At 58.5% G+C, this 16,970-nt stretch overlaps 2 protein-coding genes across 2 annotated transcripts in view; one reads left to right on the top strand and one right to left on the bottom strand.

The window, feature by feature from the left end:
• Nucleotides 1-1,354: 1,354 nt before the first annotated feature.
• LOC148134942 (uncharacterized) lies at nt 1,355-16,271 on the bottom strand. Its single transcript, XM_087985232.1, has 5 exons — nt 16,139-16,271; nt 14,111-14,482; nt 11,400-11,431; nt 10,584-10,641; nt 1,355-1,540 (listed from the first exon to the last, which is right to left on the bottom strand). The coding sequence occupies exons 1-5, from the start codon at nt 16,269-16,271 to the stop codon at nt 1,515-1,517; spliced, it is 621 nt and encodes a 206-aa protein (XP_087841358.1). The 3' UTR covers nt 1,355-1,514.
• LOC122546842 (organic solute transporter subunit alpha) overlaps nt 16,253-16,970 on the top strand; it is a 72,505-nt gene continuing 71,787 nt past the window's right edge. Inside the window, exon 1 of the mRNA XM_087985258.1 lies at nt 16,253-16,339. Coding sequence (XP_087841384.1) covers nt 16,270-16,339 — 70 coding nt within the window. The 5' untranslated portion in view covers nt 16,253-16,269. The remainder of the gene's footprint in view (nt 16,340-16,970) is intronic.

The raw sequence follows: 16,970 nt of genomic DNA, 5'->3' as shown, positions 1-16,970 counted from the left end.
TCACAGACACAGACCCCCGTCCCGTCACCGTGTGGGGGAATCACAGACACAGACCCCCGTCCTGTCACCGTGTGGGGGAATCACAGACACAGACCCCCGTCCCATCACCGTGTGGGGAATCACAGACACAGACCCCCGTCCTGTCACCGTGTGGGGGAATCACAGACACAGACCCCCGTCCCCTCACCGTGTGGGGGAATCACAGACACAGACCCCCGTCCTGTCACCGTGTGGGGGAATCACAGACACAGACTCCCCCCTCCTGTCACCGTGTGGGGGAATCACAGACACAGACCCCCGTCCTGTCACCGTGTGGGGGAATCACAGACACAGACCCCTGTCCTGTCACCGTGTGGGGAATCACAGACACAGACCCCCGTCCTGTCACCGTGTGGGGGAATCACAGACACAGACCCCCGTCCCCTCACCGTGTGGGGGAATCACAGACACAGACCCCCGTCCTGTCACCGTGTGGGGGAATCACAGACACAGACTCCCCCCTCCTGTCACCATGTGGGGGAATCACAGACACAGACCCCCGTCCCCTCACCGTGTGGGGGAATCACAGACCCCCGTCCTGTCACCGTGTGGGGGAATCACAGACCCCCGTCCTGTCACCGTGTGGGGGAATCACAGACACAGACCCCCGTCCTGTCACCGTGTGGGGAATCACAGACACAGACCCCCGTCCTGTCACCGTGTGGGGGAATCACAGACACAGACTCCCCCCTCCTGTCACCGTGTGGGGGAATCACAGACACAGACCCCCGTCCCCTCACCGTGTGGGGGAATCACAGACCCCCGTCCTGTCACCGTGTGGGGGAATCACAGACCCCCGTCCTGTCACCGTGTGGGGGAATCACAGACACAGACCCCCGTCCTGTCACCGTGTGGGGGAATCACAGACACAGACCCCCGTCCTGTCACCGTGTGGGGAATCACAGACACAGACCCCCGTCCTGTCACCGTGTGGGGGAATCACAGACACAGACCCCCGTCCTGTCACCGTGTGGGGGAATCACAGACACAGACCCCCGTCCCCTCACCGTGTGGGGGAATCACAGACACAGACACAGACCCCCGTCCTGTCACCGTGTGGGGGAATCACAGACACAGACCCCCGTCCTGTCACCGTGTGGGGGAATCACAGACACAGACCCCCGTCCTGTCACCGTGTGGGGGAATCACAGACACAGACCCCCGTCCTGTCACCGTGTGGGGGAATCACAGACACAGACCCCCGTCCTGTCACCGTGTGGGGGAATCACAGACACAGACCCCCGTCCTGTCACCGTGTGGGGGAGTAGGTGATGTGCTGTACAAGCTGAAAACAGAGACACTGAGAGCGAGTGAGTGAGCGGGAGGAGAGTGCGTTTATTAGTGATGGAAAGGTTCCGGAATTTGGGAAGTGACCTGTTCAGCCGACCCGGAGTTGGGAAGACCGTTTCTCTTTTGACCTGCGCGCACACGACCCCAGCAGCACCTCCAACGCCATCCTCAGGAAACTCTGCAAGTTACCGTTCCGGGATCGTGGAATACCCTGCCCTCGGGAAAAACCAGGAGAGAGTTTGGTGTCGGAATTCAGTACATCCATACGGCAAGGCACGAGGAGGGGAGAGGGGAGGGGGATTATACACACATCCGGGGGGGGGGGCGGGCGGGATTGTGTAAACACCCGGGTACGGGGGGACTTATAAATACCCGGGTCTGGGGGGGATTGTGTAAACACCCGGGTACGGGGGGACTTATAAATACCCGGGTCTGGGGGGGATTGTGTAAACACCCGGGGACGGGGGGGACTTATAAACACCCGGGTCTGGGGGGGATTGTGTAAACACCCGGGTACGGGGGGACTTATAAATACCCGGGTCTGGGGGGGATTGTGTAAACACCCGGGTACGGGGGGACTTATAAATACCCGGGTCTGGGGGGGATTGTGTAAACACCCGGGGACGGGGGGGACTTATAAACACCCGGGTCTGGGGGGGATTGTGTAAACACCCGGGTACGGGGGGACTTATAAATACCCGGGTCTGGGGGGGATTGTGTAAACACCCGGGGACGGGGGGGACTTATAAACACCTGGGTCTGGGGGGGATTGTGTAAACACCCGGGGACGGGGGGGACTTATAAATACCCGGGTCTGGGGGGGATTGTGTAAACACCCGGGTACGGGGGGGACTTATAAATACCCGGGTCTGGGGGGATTGTGTAAACACCCGGGGACGGGGGGGACTTATAAATACCCGGGTCTGGGGGGGATTGTGTAAACACCCGGGTACGGGGGGGACTTATAAATACCCGGGTCTGGGGGGGATTGTGTAAACACCCGGGGACGGGGGGGACTTATAAATACCCGGGTCTGGGGGGGATTGTGTAAACACCCGGGTACGGGGGGGACTTATAAATACCCGGGTCTGGGGGGATTGTGTAAACACCCGGGTACGGGGGGGGTTATAAACACCCGGGTCTGGGGGGGATTGTGTAAACACCCGGGTACGGGGGGGACTTATAAACACCCGGGTCTGGGGGGAATTGTGTAAACACCCGGGGACGGGGGGGACTTATAAATACCCGGGTCTGGGGGGAATTGTGTAAACACCCGGGTACGGGGGGGACTTATAAATACCCGGGTCTGGGGGGGATTGTGTAAACACCCGGGTACGGGGGGACTTATAAATACCCGGGTCTGGGGGGGATTGTGTAAACACCCGGGTACGGGGGGACTTATAAATACCCGGGTCTGGAGGGGATTGTGTAAACACCCGGGTACGGGGGGACTTATAAATACCCGGGTCTGGGGGGGATTGTGTAAACACCCGGGTACGGGGGGGACTTATAAATACCCGGGTCTGGGGGGGATTGTGTAAACACCCGGGTACGGGGGGACTTATAAATACCCGGGTCTGGGGGGGATTGTGTAAACACCCGGGTACGGGGGGACTTATAAATACCCGGGTCTGGGGGGGATTGTGTAAACACCCGGGTACGGGGGGGACTTATAAACACCCGGGTCTGGGGGGGATTGTGTAAACACCCGGGTACGGGGGGGGTTATAAATACCCGGGTCTGGGGGGGATTGTGTAAACACCCGGGTACGGGGGGACTTATAAATACCCGGGTCTGGGGGGGATTGTGTAAACACCCGGGTACGGGGGGGACTTATAAATACCCGGGTCTGGGGGGGATTGTGTAAACACCCGGGTACGGGGGGACTTATAAATACCCGGGTCTGGGGGGGATTGTGTAAACACCCGGGTACGGGGGGGACTTATAAATACCCGGGTCTGGGGGGGATTGTGTAAACACCCGGGTACGGGGGGGGTTATAAACACCCGGGTCTGGGGGGGATTGTGTAAACACCCGGGGACTGGGGGGACTTATAAATACCCGGGTCTGGGGGGGATTGTGTAAACACCCGGGGACTGGGGGGACTTATAAATACCCGGGTCTGGGGGGGATTGTGTAAACACCCGGGTACGGGGGGACTTATAAATACCCGGGTCTGGGGGGGATTGTGTAAACACCCGGGTACGGGGGGACTTATAAATACCCGGGTCTGGGGGGGATTGTGTAAACACCCGGGGACGGGGGGACTTATAAATACCCGGGTCTGGGGGGGATTGTGTAAACACCCGGGTACGGGGGGGACTTATAAATACCCGGGTCTGGGGGGGATTGTGTAAACACCCGGGTACGGGGGGGACTTATAAATACCCGGGTCTGGGGGGGATTGTGTAAACACCCGGGTACGGGGGGACTTATAAATACCCGGGTCTGGGGGGGATTGTGTAAACACCCGGGTACGGGGGGGACTTATAAATACCCGGGTCTGGGGGGGATTGTGTAAACACCCGGGTACGGGGGGACTTATAAATACCCGGGTCTGGAGGGGATTGTGTAAACACCCGGGTACGGGGGGACTTATAAATACCCGGGTCTGGGGGGGATTGTGTAAACACCCGGGTACGGGGGGGACTTATAAATACCCGGGTCTGGGGGGGATTGTGTAAACACCCGGGTACGGGGGGGACTTATAAATACCCGGGTCTGGGGGGGATTGTGTAAACACCCGGGGACTGGGGGGACTTATAAATACCCGGGTCTGGGGGGGATTGTGTAAACACCCGGGTACGGGGGGACTTATAAATACCCGGGTCTGGGGGGGATTGTGTAAACACCCGGGTACGGGGGGGACTTATAAATACCCGGGTCTGGGGGGGATTGTGTAAACACCCGGGTACGGGGGGGACTTATAAATACCCGGGTCTGGGGGGGATTGTGTAAACACCCGGGGACTGGGGGGACTTATAAATACCCGGGTCTGGGGGGGATTGTGTAAACACCCGGGTACGGGGGGGACTTATAAACACCCGGGTCTGGGGGGGATTGTGTAAACACCCGGGTACGGGGGGGGTTATAAATACCCGGGTCTGGGGGGGATTGTGTAAACACCCGGGGACTGGGGGGACTTATAAATACCCGGGTCTGGGGGGGATTGTGTAAACACCCGGGTACGGGGGGACTTATAAATACCCGGGTCTGGGGGGGATTGTGTAAACACCCGGGTACGGGGGGACTTATAAATACCCGGGTCTGGGGGGGATTGTGTAAACACCCGGGTACGGGGGGACTTATAAATACCCGGGTCTGGGGGGGATTGTGTAAACACCCGGGGACGGGGGGGACTTATAAATACCCGGGTCTGGGGGGGATTGTGTAAACACCCGGGTACGGGGGGACTTATAAATACCCGGGTCTGGGGGGGATTGTGTAAACACCCGGGTACGGGGGGACTTATAAATACCCGGGTCTGGGGGGGATTGTGTAAACACCCGGGGACGGGGGGGGGGGTTATAAACACCTGGGAATGGGGGGACGGGGGGGGTTATAAACACCCGGGTATGGGGGGACGGGGGGGGTTATAAACACCCGGGTACGGGGGGACGGGGGGGGTTATAAACACCCGGGTACGGGGGGACGGGGGGGTTTATAAACACCCGGGTATGGGGGACGGGGGGGTTATAAACACCCGGGTATGGGGGGACGGGGGGGTTATAAACACCCGGGTATGAGTGGACGGGGGGTTATAAACACCCGGGGACGGGGGGTTATAAACACCCGGGGACGGGGGGGTTATAAACACCCGGGTATGGGGGGACGGGGGGTTATAAACACCCGGGTCTGGGGGGACGGGGGGGTTATAAACACCCGGGGACGGGGGCACGGGGGATTTATAAACACCCGGGTATGGGGGACGGGGGGTTATAAACACCCGGGTATGGGGGGACGGGGGGGTTATAAACACCCGGGGACGGGGGCACGGGGGATTTATAAACACCCGGGTATGGGGGACGGGCGGTTATAAACACCCGGGTATGGGGGGACGGGGGGGTTATAAACACCCGGGGACGGGGGCACGGGGGATTTATAAACACCCGGGTATGGGGGGACGGGGGCACGGGGGATTTATAAACACCCGGGGACGGGGGCACGGGGGATTTATAAACACCCGGGTACGGGGGGTTATAAACACCCGGGGACGGGGGGGGTTATAAACACCCGGGCACGGGGGATTTATAAACACCCGGGTATGGGGGCACGGGGGATTTATAAACACCCGAGGACGGGGGCACGGGGGATTTATAAACACCCGGGTACGGGGGCACGGGGGATTTATAAACACCCGGGTATGGGTGGACGGGGGCACGGGGGATTTATAAACACCCGGGGACGGGGGGGTTATAAACACCCGGGTCTGGGGGATAGGGGCACGGGGGATTTATAAACACCCGGGGACGGGGGCACGGTGGATTTATAAACACGGGGGGACGGGGGATTTATAAACACCCGGGGACGGGGGGGGGTTATAATCACCCGGGTCTGGGGGACGGGGGGGTTATAAACATTGGGGGGGGGGTTATAAACACCCGGGTATGGGGGGACGGGGGGGTTATAAACACCCGGGTATGGGGGCACGGGGGATTTATAAACACCGGGCTCTCGGGGGATTTATAAACACCCGGGTCTGGGGGACGGGGGTGTTATAAACACCCGGGTCTGGGGGACGGGGGTGTTATAAACACCCGGGTATGGGGGGACGGGCTCTCGGGGGATTTATAAACACCCGGGTCTGGGGGACGGGGGTGTTATAAACACCCGGGTCTGGGGGACGGGGGTGTTATAAACACCCGGGTATGGGGGGACGGGGGATTTATAAACACCCGTGTCTGGGGGGACGGGGGGGTTATAAACACCCGGGTCTGGGGGACGGGGGGGTTATAAACACCCGGGTATGGGGGGACGGGGGATTTATAAACACCCGTGTCTGGGGGGACGGGGGGGTTATAAACACCCGGGTCTGGGGGACGGGGGGGTTATAAACACCTGGGGGACGGTGGGGTTATAAACACCCGGGTATGGGGGGACGGGGGATTTATAAACACCCGGGTCTGTGGGACGGGGGGGGGGGGGTTATAAACACCCGGCTATGGGGGGACGTGGGATTTATAAACACCCGGGGATGGGGGGGTTATAAACACCCGGGTATGGGGGGCACGGGGGATTTATAACCACCCGGGTATGGGGGCACGGGAGATTTATAAACACCCGGGTCTGGGGGACGGGGGGTTATAAACACCCGGGTCTGGGGGACGGGGGGGTTATAAACAACCGGGTATGGGGGGACGGGGGGTTATAAACACCCGGGTAAGGGGCGACAGGGGGTTATAAACACCCGGGTATGGGGGACGGGGGGGGATTGTATAAACACTCGGGTCTGGGGCAACAGGGGGTTATAAACACCCGGGGACAGGGGGGTTATAAACACCCGGGGACGGGGGGGTTATAAACACCCGGGTATGGGGCGACAGGGGGTTATAAACACCCGGGGACGGGGGGGTTATAAACACCCGGGTATGGGGAGACGGGGGGTTACAAACACCCGGGTATGGGGGGACGGGGGGTTATAAACACCCGGGTATGGTTGGACGGGGGGTTATAAACACCCGGGTATGGGGCGACAGGTGGTTATAAACACCCGGGGACGGGGGGGTTATAAACACCCGGGTATGGGGGGACGGGGGGGTTATAAACACCCGGGTATGGGGCGACAGGGGGTTATAAACACCCGGGGACGGGGGGGTTATAAACACCCGGGTATGGGGCGACAGGGGGTTATAAACACCCGGGTCTGGGGGGACGGGGGGGGGGTTATAAACACCCGGGTATGGGGGGACGGGGGGTTATAAACACCCAGGGACGGGGGGGGGTTATAAACACCCGGGTATGGGGGGACGGGGGGGTGTTATAAACACCCGGGTCTGGGGAGTTATAAACACCCGGGTATGGGGGACAGGGGGTTATAAACACCCGGGGACGGGGGGTTATAAACACCCGGGTCTGGGGGGACGGGGGGTTATAAACACCCGGGTCTGGGGGGACGGGGGGTTATAAACACCCGGGTATGGGGGGACGGGGGGTTATAAACACCCGGATCTGGGGGGACGGTGGTTGTAAACACCCGAGTATGGGGGTTATAAACACGCGGGTATGGGGGGACGGGGGGTATAAACACCCGGGTATGGGGGACGGGGGGTTATAAACACCCGGGTATGGGGGGACGGGGGGTTATAAACACCCGGGTCTGGGGGGACGGGGGGTTATAAACACCCGGGTCTGGGGGGACGGGGGGTTATAAACACCCGGGTCTGGGGGGACGGGGGGTTATAAACACCCGGGTCTGGGGGGACGGTGGTTGTAAACACCCGAGTATGAGGGTTATAAACACGCGGGTATGGGGGGACGGGGGGTATAAACACCCGGGTATGGGGGGACGGGGGGGTTATAAACACCCGGGTATGGGGGACGGGGGGTATAAACACCCGGGTATGGGGGACGGGGGGTTATAAACACCCGGGTATGGGGGGACGGGGGGTTATAAACACCCGGGTATGGGGGGGACGGGGGGTTATAAACACCCGGGTACGGGGGGGTTATAAACACCCGGGTATGGGGCGACAGGGGGTTATAAACACCCGGGTATGGGGCGACAGGGGGTTATAAACACCCGGGTCTGGGGGGACGGTGGTTGTAAACACCCGGGTATGGGGGGTTATAAACACCCGGGTGTGGGGGGACGGGGGGTTATAAACACCCGGGTATGGGGGGCGGGGGGGGGTTATAAACACCCGGGTATGGGGGGACGGGGGGTTATAAACACCCGGGTATGTGGGGACCGGGGTTATAAACACCCTGGTATGGGGGGGCGGGGGGTTATAAACACCCGGGCATGGGGGGGGGGTATAAACATCCGGGTATGGGGCGACAGGGGGTTATAAACACCCGGGTGTGGGTGGACGGGGGTGTTATAAACACCCGGGTATGGGGTGGAAGGGGGCACGGGGGATTTATAAACACCCGGGTACGGGGGGGGGAGAGTTGGGGGTTTTATCAACACGGGTGGGGGGGGGAGATGTGGGTTTTATCAACACCCGGGTACGGGGGGAGAGATGGGGATTTATAAACACCCGGGTACGGGGGGGAGAGATGGGGGTTTTATCAACACCCGGGTACGGGGGGGTGGGGGGAGAGATGGGGATTTATAAACACCCGGGTACGGGGGGGAGAGATGGGGGTTTATAAACACCCGGGTACGGGGGGGAGAGATGGGGATTTATAAACACCCGGGTACGGGGGGGAGAGATGGGGATTTATAAACACCCGGGTACGGGGGGGGAGAGATGGGGATTTATAAACACCCGGGTACGGGGGGTGGGGGGAGAGATGGGGATTTATAAACACCCGGGTACGGGGGGGAGAGATGGGGGTTTATAAACACCCGGGTACGGGGGGGAGAGATGGGGGTTTATAAACACCCGGGTACGGGGGGGAGAGATGGGGATTTATAAACACCCGGGTACGGGGGGGAGAGATGGGGATTTATAAACACCTGGGTACGGGGGGGAGAGATGGGGGTTTTATCAACACCCGGGTACGGGGGGTGGGGGGAGAGATGGGGATTTATAAACACCCGGGTACGGGGGGAGAGATGGGGATTTATAAACACCCGGGTACGGGGGGAGAGATGGGGATTTATAAACACCTGGGTACGGGGGGGGAGAGATGGGGATTTATAAACACCCGGGTACGGGGGGGAGAGATGGGGGTTTATAAACACCCAGGTACGGGGGGAGAGATGGGGGTTTATAAACACCCAGGTACGGGGGGGAGAGATGGGGGTTTATAAACACCCAGGTACGGGGGGAGAGATGGGGGTTTTATCAACACCCGGGTACGGGGGAAGAGATGGGGGTTTATAAACACCCGGGTACGGGGGGGAGAGATGGGGGTTTATAAACACCCAGGTACGGGGGGGAAGAGATGGGGGTTTATAAACACCCGGGTACGGGGGGGAGAGATGGGGGTTTTATCAACACCCGGGTACGGGGGGGGGGGGGGGGGGGAGAGATGGGGGTTTATAAACACCCAGGTACGGGGGGGAAGAGATGTGGTTTTATAAACACCCGGGTACGAGGGGGGAATGGGGGTTTTATAAACACCCGAATACGGGGGGGGGAGATGGGGGTTTTATAAATACGGGGGGGAGTTTGGGGGTTTATAAAAACCCGGGTACAGGGGGAGATGGGGGTGTATGAACCCCCCGGTGTGAGGGGTGTATAAACCCCCCGGTGTGGGTGTATAAACCCCCGGTACGTGGGAGTGGGGGTGCATAAACCCTACATACCCAGGGGGTGTATAAACCCCTGGGTACAGGGGGAGATGGGGGTGTATAAACCCCCGGGTACAGGGGGAGATGGGGGTGTTTAAACCCCCCGGTACGGGGGTGGGGGGTGTATAAACCCCCAGGTGCAGGGGGAGATGGGGGTGTATAAACCCCCCGGGTACAGGGGGAGATGGGGGTGTATAAACCCCCGGGTGCAGGGGGAGATGGGGGTGTATAAATCCCCGGGTGCAGGGGGAGATGGGGGTGTATAAACCCCCGGGTACAGGGGGAGATGGGGGTGTATAAATCCCCCGGGTACAGGGGGAGATGGGGGTGTATAAACCCCTGGGTACAGGGGGAGATGGGGGTGTTTAAACCCCCCGGTACGGGGGTGGGGGGTGTATAAACCCCCGGGTGCAGGGGGAGATGGGGGTGTATAAACCCCCCGGGTACAGGGGGAGATGGGGGTGTATAAACCCCCCGGGTACAGGGGGAGATGGGGGTGTATAAACCCCCCGGGTACAGGGGGAGATGGGGGTGTATAAACCCCCCGGGTACAGGGGGAGATGGGGGTGTATAAACCCCCGGGTACAGGGGGAGATGGGGGTGTATAAACCCCCGGGTACAGGGGGAGATGGGGGTGTTTAAACCCCCCGGTACAGAGGGAGATGGGGGTGTATAAACCCCCGGGTACAGGGGGAGGTGGGGGTGTATAAAGCCCTGGGTACAGAGGGAGATGGGGGTGTATAAACCCCCCCGGGTACAGGGGGAGATGGGGGTGTATAAACCCCCCCGGGTACGGGGAGAGATGGGGGTGTATAAACCCCCCGGTGGGGGGGTGACGAGCCGTCCTACTCACCTCTGTCTTTCTTCGTTTCCCCTTTTTGCTCTCCTTTCTTTGGCTGCTCCTTCGGACCCTGACACCAAATCAGACAAAAACAGTCAGTATCCAGCAGGGGACCCTCCCAGGACAGGGGCAGGGACACTACCGGGTCAGATACAGAGTACACCACCCACTACACTGTCCCCCACCAAACCCTCCCAGGGACAGGGGGTTAGATACAGAGTAAAGCTCCCTCTACACTGTTCCCCATCAAACCCTCCCAGGGACAGGGGTTTAGATACAGAGTAAAGCTCCCTCTACACTGTTCCCCATCAAACCCACAGGGACAGGGGTTTAGATACAGATTAAAGCTCCCTCTACACTGTTCCCCATCAAACCCTCCCAGGGACAGGGGGTTAGATACAGAGTAAAGCTCCCTCTACACTGTCCCCCATCAAATCCTCCCAGGAACAGGGGGTTAGATACAGAGTAAAGCTCCCTCTACACTATCCCCCATCAAACACTCCCAGGGACAGGGGGTTAGATACAGAGTAAAGCTATCACTACACTGTCCCCCATCAAACCTTCCCAGGTACAGGGGGTTAGATACAGTGTAAAGCTCCCTATACACTGTCCCCCATCAAACTATAGTGGGACAGGGACAACAGATACACTGGGAGAGCTGTCACTGTTGTAAAGCTCCCTCTATAATAAAGGTGCCAGAGCCAATCTCCCACTGTGTCAGTCTGTATCACAGCCGGGGGACTCTGTGATATCACATTCCCAGTCCCCTGGAACCCTTACCCCAGCAGCCCTCACTGGGACACCGAATAAAATCAGGGCAAAGAGTACCTTTGTTGATAATCTCTTGTCGGACTTGTATCCTGTGAGAAAACAGACACAGCAATGAATGAAATCTGAAATAAAAGCCCATTGATTGATAGACCGTTGTGTGGGTTATGTGTCTGACTATCAGCGAGAAACCACTAACTAACCCTCCCAGGTATTTCAGCAGGAACAGGGACGTTTCTGACTTCCCCACACAGTCTGATACAAGGAGACAGGCTCACTCTACTCTTCTAAACTGACAGTAAAACGCCCAATACATTATCCCCCCATCAAACATTCCCAGGGACAGGGGCAGCACAGGGTTAGATACAGAGTAAAGCTCACTCTACACTGTCCCCCATCAAACACTCCCAGGGACAGGGACAGCACGGGGTTAGATACAGAGTAAAGCTCTCTCTACACTGTCCCCCATCAAACACTCCCAGGGACAGGGACAGCACGAGGTTAGATACAGAGTAAAGCTCTCTCTACACTGTCCCCCATCAAACACTCCCAGGGACAGGGACAGCACGGGGTTAGATACAGAGTAAAGCTCTCTCTACACTGTCCACCCATCAAACACTCCCAGGGACAGGGGGGTTAGATACAGAGTAAAGCTCTCTCTACACTGTCCCCCATCAAACACTCCCAGGGACAGGGACAGCACGGGGTTAGATACAGAGTAAAGCTCTCTCTACACTGTCCCCCATCAAACACTCCCAGGGACAGGGACAGCACGGGGTGAGATACAGAGTAAAGCGCCCTCTACACTGTCCCCCCATCAAACACTCCCAGGGACAGGGGCAGTACGGGGTTAGATACAGGGTAATGCTCTCTCTACACTGTCCCCCATCAAACACTCCCAGGGACAGGGACAGCACGGGGTTAGATACAGAGTAAAGCTCCCTCTACACTGTCCCCCCATCAAACACTCCCAGGGACAGGGACAGCACGGGGTGAGATACAGAGTAAAGCTCTCTCTACACTGTCCCCCCATCAAACACTCCCAGGGACAGGGACAGCACGGGGTTAGATACAGAGTAAAGCTCTCTCTACACTGTCCCCCATCAAACACTCCCAGGGACAGGGACAGCACGGGGTTAGATACAGAGTAAAGCTCTCTCTACACTGTCCCCCATCAAACACTCCCAGGGACAGGGACAGCACGGGGTGAGATACAGAGTAAAGCGCCCTCTACACTGTCCCCCCATCAAACACTCCCAGGGACAGGGGCAGTACGGGGTTAGATACAGGGTAATGCTCTCTCTACACTGTCCCCCATCAAACACTCCCAGGGACAGGGACAGCACGGGGTTAGATACAGAGTAAAGCTCCCTCTACACTGTCCCCCCATCAAACACTCCCAGGGACAGGGGCAGTACGGGGTTAGATACAGGGTAATGCTCTCTCTACACTGTCCCCCATCAAACACTCCCAGGGACAGGGACAGCACGGGGTTAGATACAGAGTAAAGCTCCCTCTACACTGTCCCCCCATCAAACACTCCCAGGGACAGGGACAGCACGGGGTGAGATACAGAGTAAAGCGCCCTCTACACTGTCCCCCCATCAAACACTCCCAGGGACAGGGGCAGTACGGGGTTAGATACAGGGTAATGCTCTCTCTACACTGTCCCCCATCAAACACTCCCAGGGACAGGGACAGCACGGGGTTAGATACAGAGTAAAGCTCTCTCTACACTGTCCCCCATCAAACACTCCCAGGGACAGGGACAGCACGGGGTTAGATACAGAGTAAAGCTCCCTCTACACTGTCCACCCATCAAACACTCCCAGGGACAGGGGGGTTAGATACAGAGTAAAGCTGCCTCTACACTGTCCCCCCATCAAACACTCCCAGGAACAGCACGGGGTTAGATAGAGGAAAGCTCCCTCTACACTGTCCCCCCATCAAACACTCTCAGGGACAGCACGGGGTTAGATACAGAGTAAAGCTCCCTCTGCACTGTCCCCCATCAAACACTCCCAGGGACAGGGGGTTAGATACAGAGTAAAGCTCCCTCTACTCTGTCCCCCATCAAACACTCCCAGGGACAGGGGGTTAGATACAGAATAAAGCTCCCTCTACACTGTCCCCCATCAAACACTCACAGGGACAACATTGGGTTAGATACAGAGTAAAGTTTCCTCTACATAGTTTCCCCCCCCCCCCCAATCAAACATTCCCAGGGACAGCACGGGGTTAGATACAGAGTAAAGCTCGCTCTACACTGTCCCCCATCAAACACTCCCAGGGACAGCACGGGGTTAGATACAGAGTAAAGCTCGCTCTACATTGTCCCACATCAAACACTCCCAGGAACAGACACAGCACGGGGTTAGATACAGAGTAAAGCTCGCTCTACACTGTCCCCCCCATCAAACACTCCCAGGGACAGAGACAGCACAGGGTTAGATACAGAGTAAAGCTCCCTCTACACTGTCGCCCATCAAACACTCCCAGGGACAGGAGGTTAGATACAGAGTAAAGCTCCCTCTACACTGTCCCCCTACCATTGTGCAGGGGAGTGAGGATTAATTCTGGTTGTGATGCCCCTGTTGGTCGAATAGCCCAAGAGTGGATTACGTTGGACGTGGACCAACCCGCGCCCTCCACACACCCCCTGCATTGTGGACACCCCACCCCCGCACTCGGAGGGAGCCGGGTAGGGGGGGTTTACAGGGAGGGTGGGGGGTAACTGTGCTGGGACAGGCGCCAGACCTCTGCCCCCTTACCTTTCGCCCCAGGCATGGCGAGCGTCCTGCCGTCCAGCTCCTGTCTGACTCGGCCTGCTTCACGTGTCAGCGAGGGACTTCCCGAGCCGCATTTATCCGGCCCGTTCCCTGAACGCCGAACTCTCGGGAAGAGGGGAGCGCGTGAGGAGGGAACCGCTGGCCTCACAAAGTGTCCTGCTGAGTCGGCAGGCTGGGCTGGGCTGGGCTGGGCTGGGGGAGGCGGGGGGACAGACTGCTGACCGCACACACACACACACACACACACTGGCCCGTCAACTGCTGCCTGATCCCAGCTTTGTCTCTCTAATCCCTGCCCTTTCACTCCATTGTCAGCGAGAGCACGGCAAAACTTCCTGACCCTTCGCCCCTGACCTGTATTATTCCAGTGTTGGTGCTGGTCACCCAGATCACTACACCTCCCCACTCCCCCCCCTCCCTATCCCCGTCACCCCTCCCTATCTCTGTCCCCTCCTCCAGCCCCGACACCCCCTCCCTATCACTGTCCCCTCCTCCAGCCCCTACACGCCCTCCCTATCTCCGTACCCTCCTCCAGCCTCTACACCCCCTCCCTATCTCTGTCCCCTCCTCCAGCCCCTACACCCCCTCCCTATCCCTGTCCCCTCCTCCAGTCCCTACACCCCTCCCTATCGTTGTCCCCTCCTCCAGCCCCTACACCCCCTCCCTATCTCTGTCCCCTCCTCCTGCTCCTTACACCCCCTCCCTATCTCCGTCCCCTCCTCCAGCCCCTACACCCCCTCCCTATCTCTGTCCCCTCCTCCAGCCCCTACACCCATCCCTATCTGCATGCCCTCCTCCAGCGCCTACACCCCCTCCCTATCCCCGTCCCCTCCTCCAGCCCCTACCCCCCTCCCTATCTCCGTCCCCTTCTCTAGCCCCTACACCCACTCCCTATCTCCGTCCCCTCCTCCAGCCCCTACACCCCCTCCCTATCTCCGTCCCCTCCTCCAGCCCCTACACCCCCTCCCTATCTCTGTCCCCTCCTCCAGCCCCTACACCCCCTCCGTCTGTCTCTCAGTTCCTGTCTGAAGTGTTGGCTGCTGCTTGGGTCAGGAAGAGGGTCAAATGCAGATGTGTCACTGTCCCTGCAGGGTCCACATGTCTGTGTGTGTGTGTGTGTGTTTCTGACAGTGTGTCAGTGTGCCTCAGGGGGAGCGTGTGTAACAGGTTGCCTGTCAGTCGGTGTGTGTTTGAATATCAGTCTGGGTGCTTGTATATGTTTATGTCAGTTTGCGTAGATGTGTTGGTTTGTGTCTGAGTCCGTGTGTTGTGCGTCGGTCCGTGTTTCAGTTGGTTTGCGTGTGTATATGTGTCTGCATCAGTCTGTGTATGAATCTATGTTTGACTGTGTGTCAGTCAGTGTGTGTTTGTCAGTCTGAGTTTGTGTGAATTTGTGTTTGTGTGTCAGTCTGTGTTTGACTGTGTGTCAGTCAGTGTGTGTTTGTGTGCCAGTCAGTGTGTGTTTTTCAGTCTGTTTGACTGTTTTTCAGTCTGTGTTTGACTGCGTGTCAGGCTGTGTGTGTGTGTGTCAGTCTGTGTTTGTATGAATCTGTGTTTGTGTGTGTGTGTGTCTGTGGCTCCAACATTGTGTGTGTATGTGTGTAAGTTAATGTCTGTATATTTGTGTGAGCCTGTGTGTGCTTGTGTGTCCAGCCATTGTCTGTCTGTGCATCTCTGTGTCTCCACCTGTACAAGTGTCCATGCCTATCTCAGTCTGCCTGAGTGTATTGGCCACATGGACTGTGCTATCCCAGTCAAACAGCCTGAGGCGATGTGACGGAGATAGAGATAGAGGAGCCCTCGGGTGACCGGGGGTGGGGTGTGTGTGGGGGGGGAGTGGGGAGAAGGTTCTGTCTGTAACGTCAGCTACATGCAAAGTATAATGGCTGCCCCCCCCCGACAAGACCCTGTGGGTGAAGACCTTCCCCTTTAAGGGCAGGGCGGCCTGGCTCAGTTACCTGAGACAGTTCAAAGGTCGGCCCCAGAATGGTTACCCGTCTTTGGCTGCACCTGAGTCAATCATTGACTCTGGGTCCAGGACCCGATATCCAACTGATCCCTCAACCAGGAAGCATCCGGCCGGGAATACTACACCGAGGCCACCCGAACAGGGTCCACAAACCCCTCGCCAACCCCGCACCATGAGCTCAAAATCATTGAACTGCTCACTGCCGGATGGAGAGATCCCAGTCTCCGGGCAGTTCTTCCAAGGTATGCAGATGCCAGGCCAGGCCAGGATGGGGGTGACTTCCAGAGGCCCCGTGCTCCCAGGAAAAGGCCGCCAGACTATCCTCGGGTGAGGGGACAGGAGAGCGGGTTTCCCAGAATGTTCCTTAAAGGGCTGGCCGAGGAATGGTCAGCAGGGAGGGACTGGGAGAATCCAGGATACGATCCCCCTCAGAGCAGGGAGGGGAAGGGGTCAGGTTCAGAGGGCGGGAAGGATTGTGAGAGTTGAGTGTTTGATGGGTGGGTGACCTGCGGGGGAGACGGGGATAGAGGGGGAACGGGATAAAGACCCAGAGGGGGGAGACGGGGATAGAGGGGGAACGGGATAAAGACCCAGAGAGGGAGACGGGGATAGAGGGGGAACGGGATAAAGACCCAGAGGGGGGAGACGGGGATAGAGGGGGAACGGGATAAAGACCCAGAGGGGGAGACGGGGATAGAGGGGGAACGGGATAAAGACCCAGAGGGGGAGACGGGGATAGAGGGGGAACGGGATAAAGACCCAGAGACGGGGATAGAGGGGGAACGGGACAAAGACCCAGAGGGGGAGACGGGGATAGAGGGGGAACGGGATAAAGACCCAGAGGGGGAGACGGGGATAGAGGGGGAACGGGAT

The sequence above is a fragment of the Chiloscyllium plagiosum genome, unplaced genomic scaffold (genome assembly GCF_037043375.1).
Source record: "Chiloscyllium plagiosum isolate Xiang-an unplaced genomic scaffold, Cpla_swu_hap1 HiC_scaffold_51, whole genome shotgun sequence".
Taxonomy (NCBI): Eukaryota; Metazoa; Chordata; class Chondrichthyes; order Orectolobiformes; family Hemiscylliidae; genus Chiloscyllium; species Chiloscyllium plagiosum.
The sequence above is the reverse complement of the archived record's forward strand: the minus strand, read 5'-3'. Positions and strand labels throughout refer to the sequence as shown.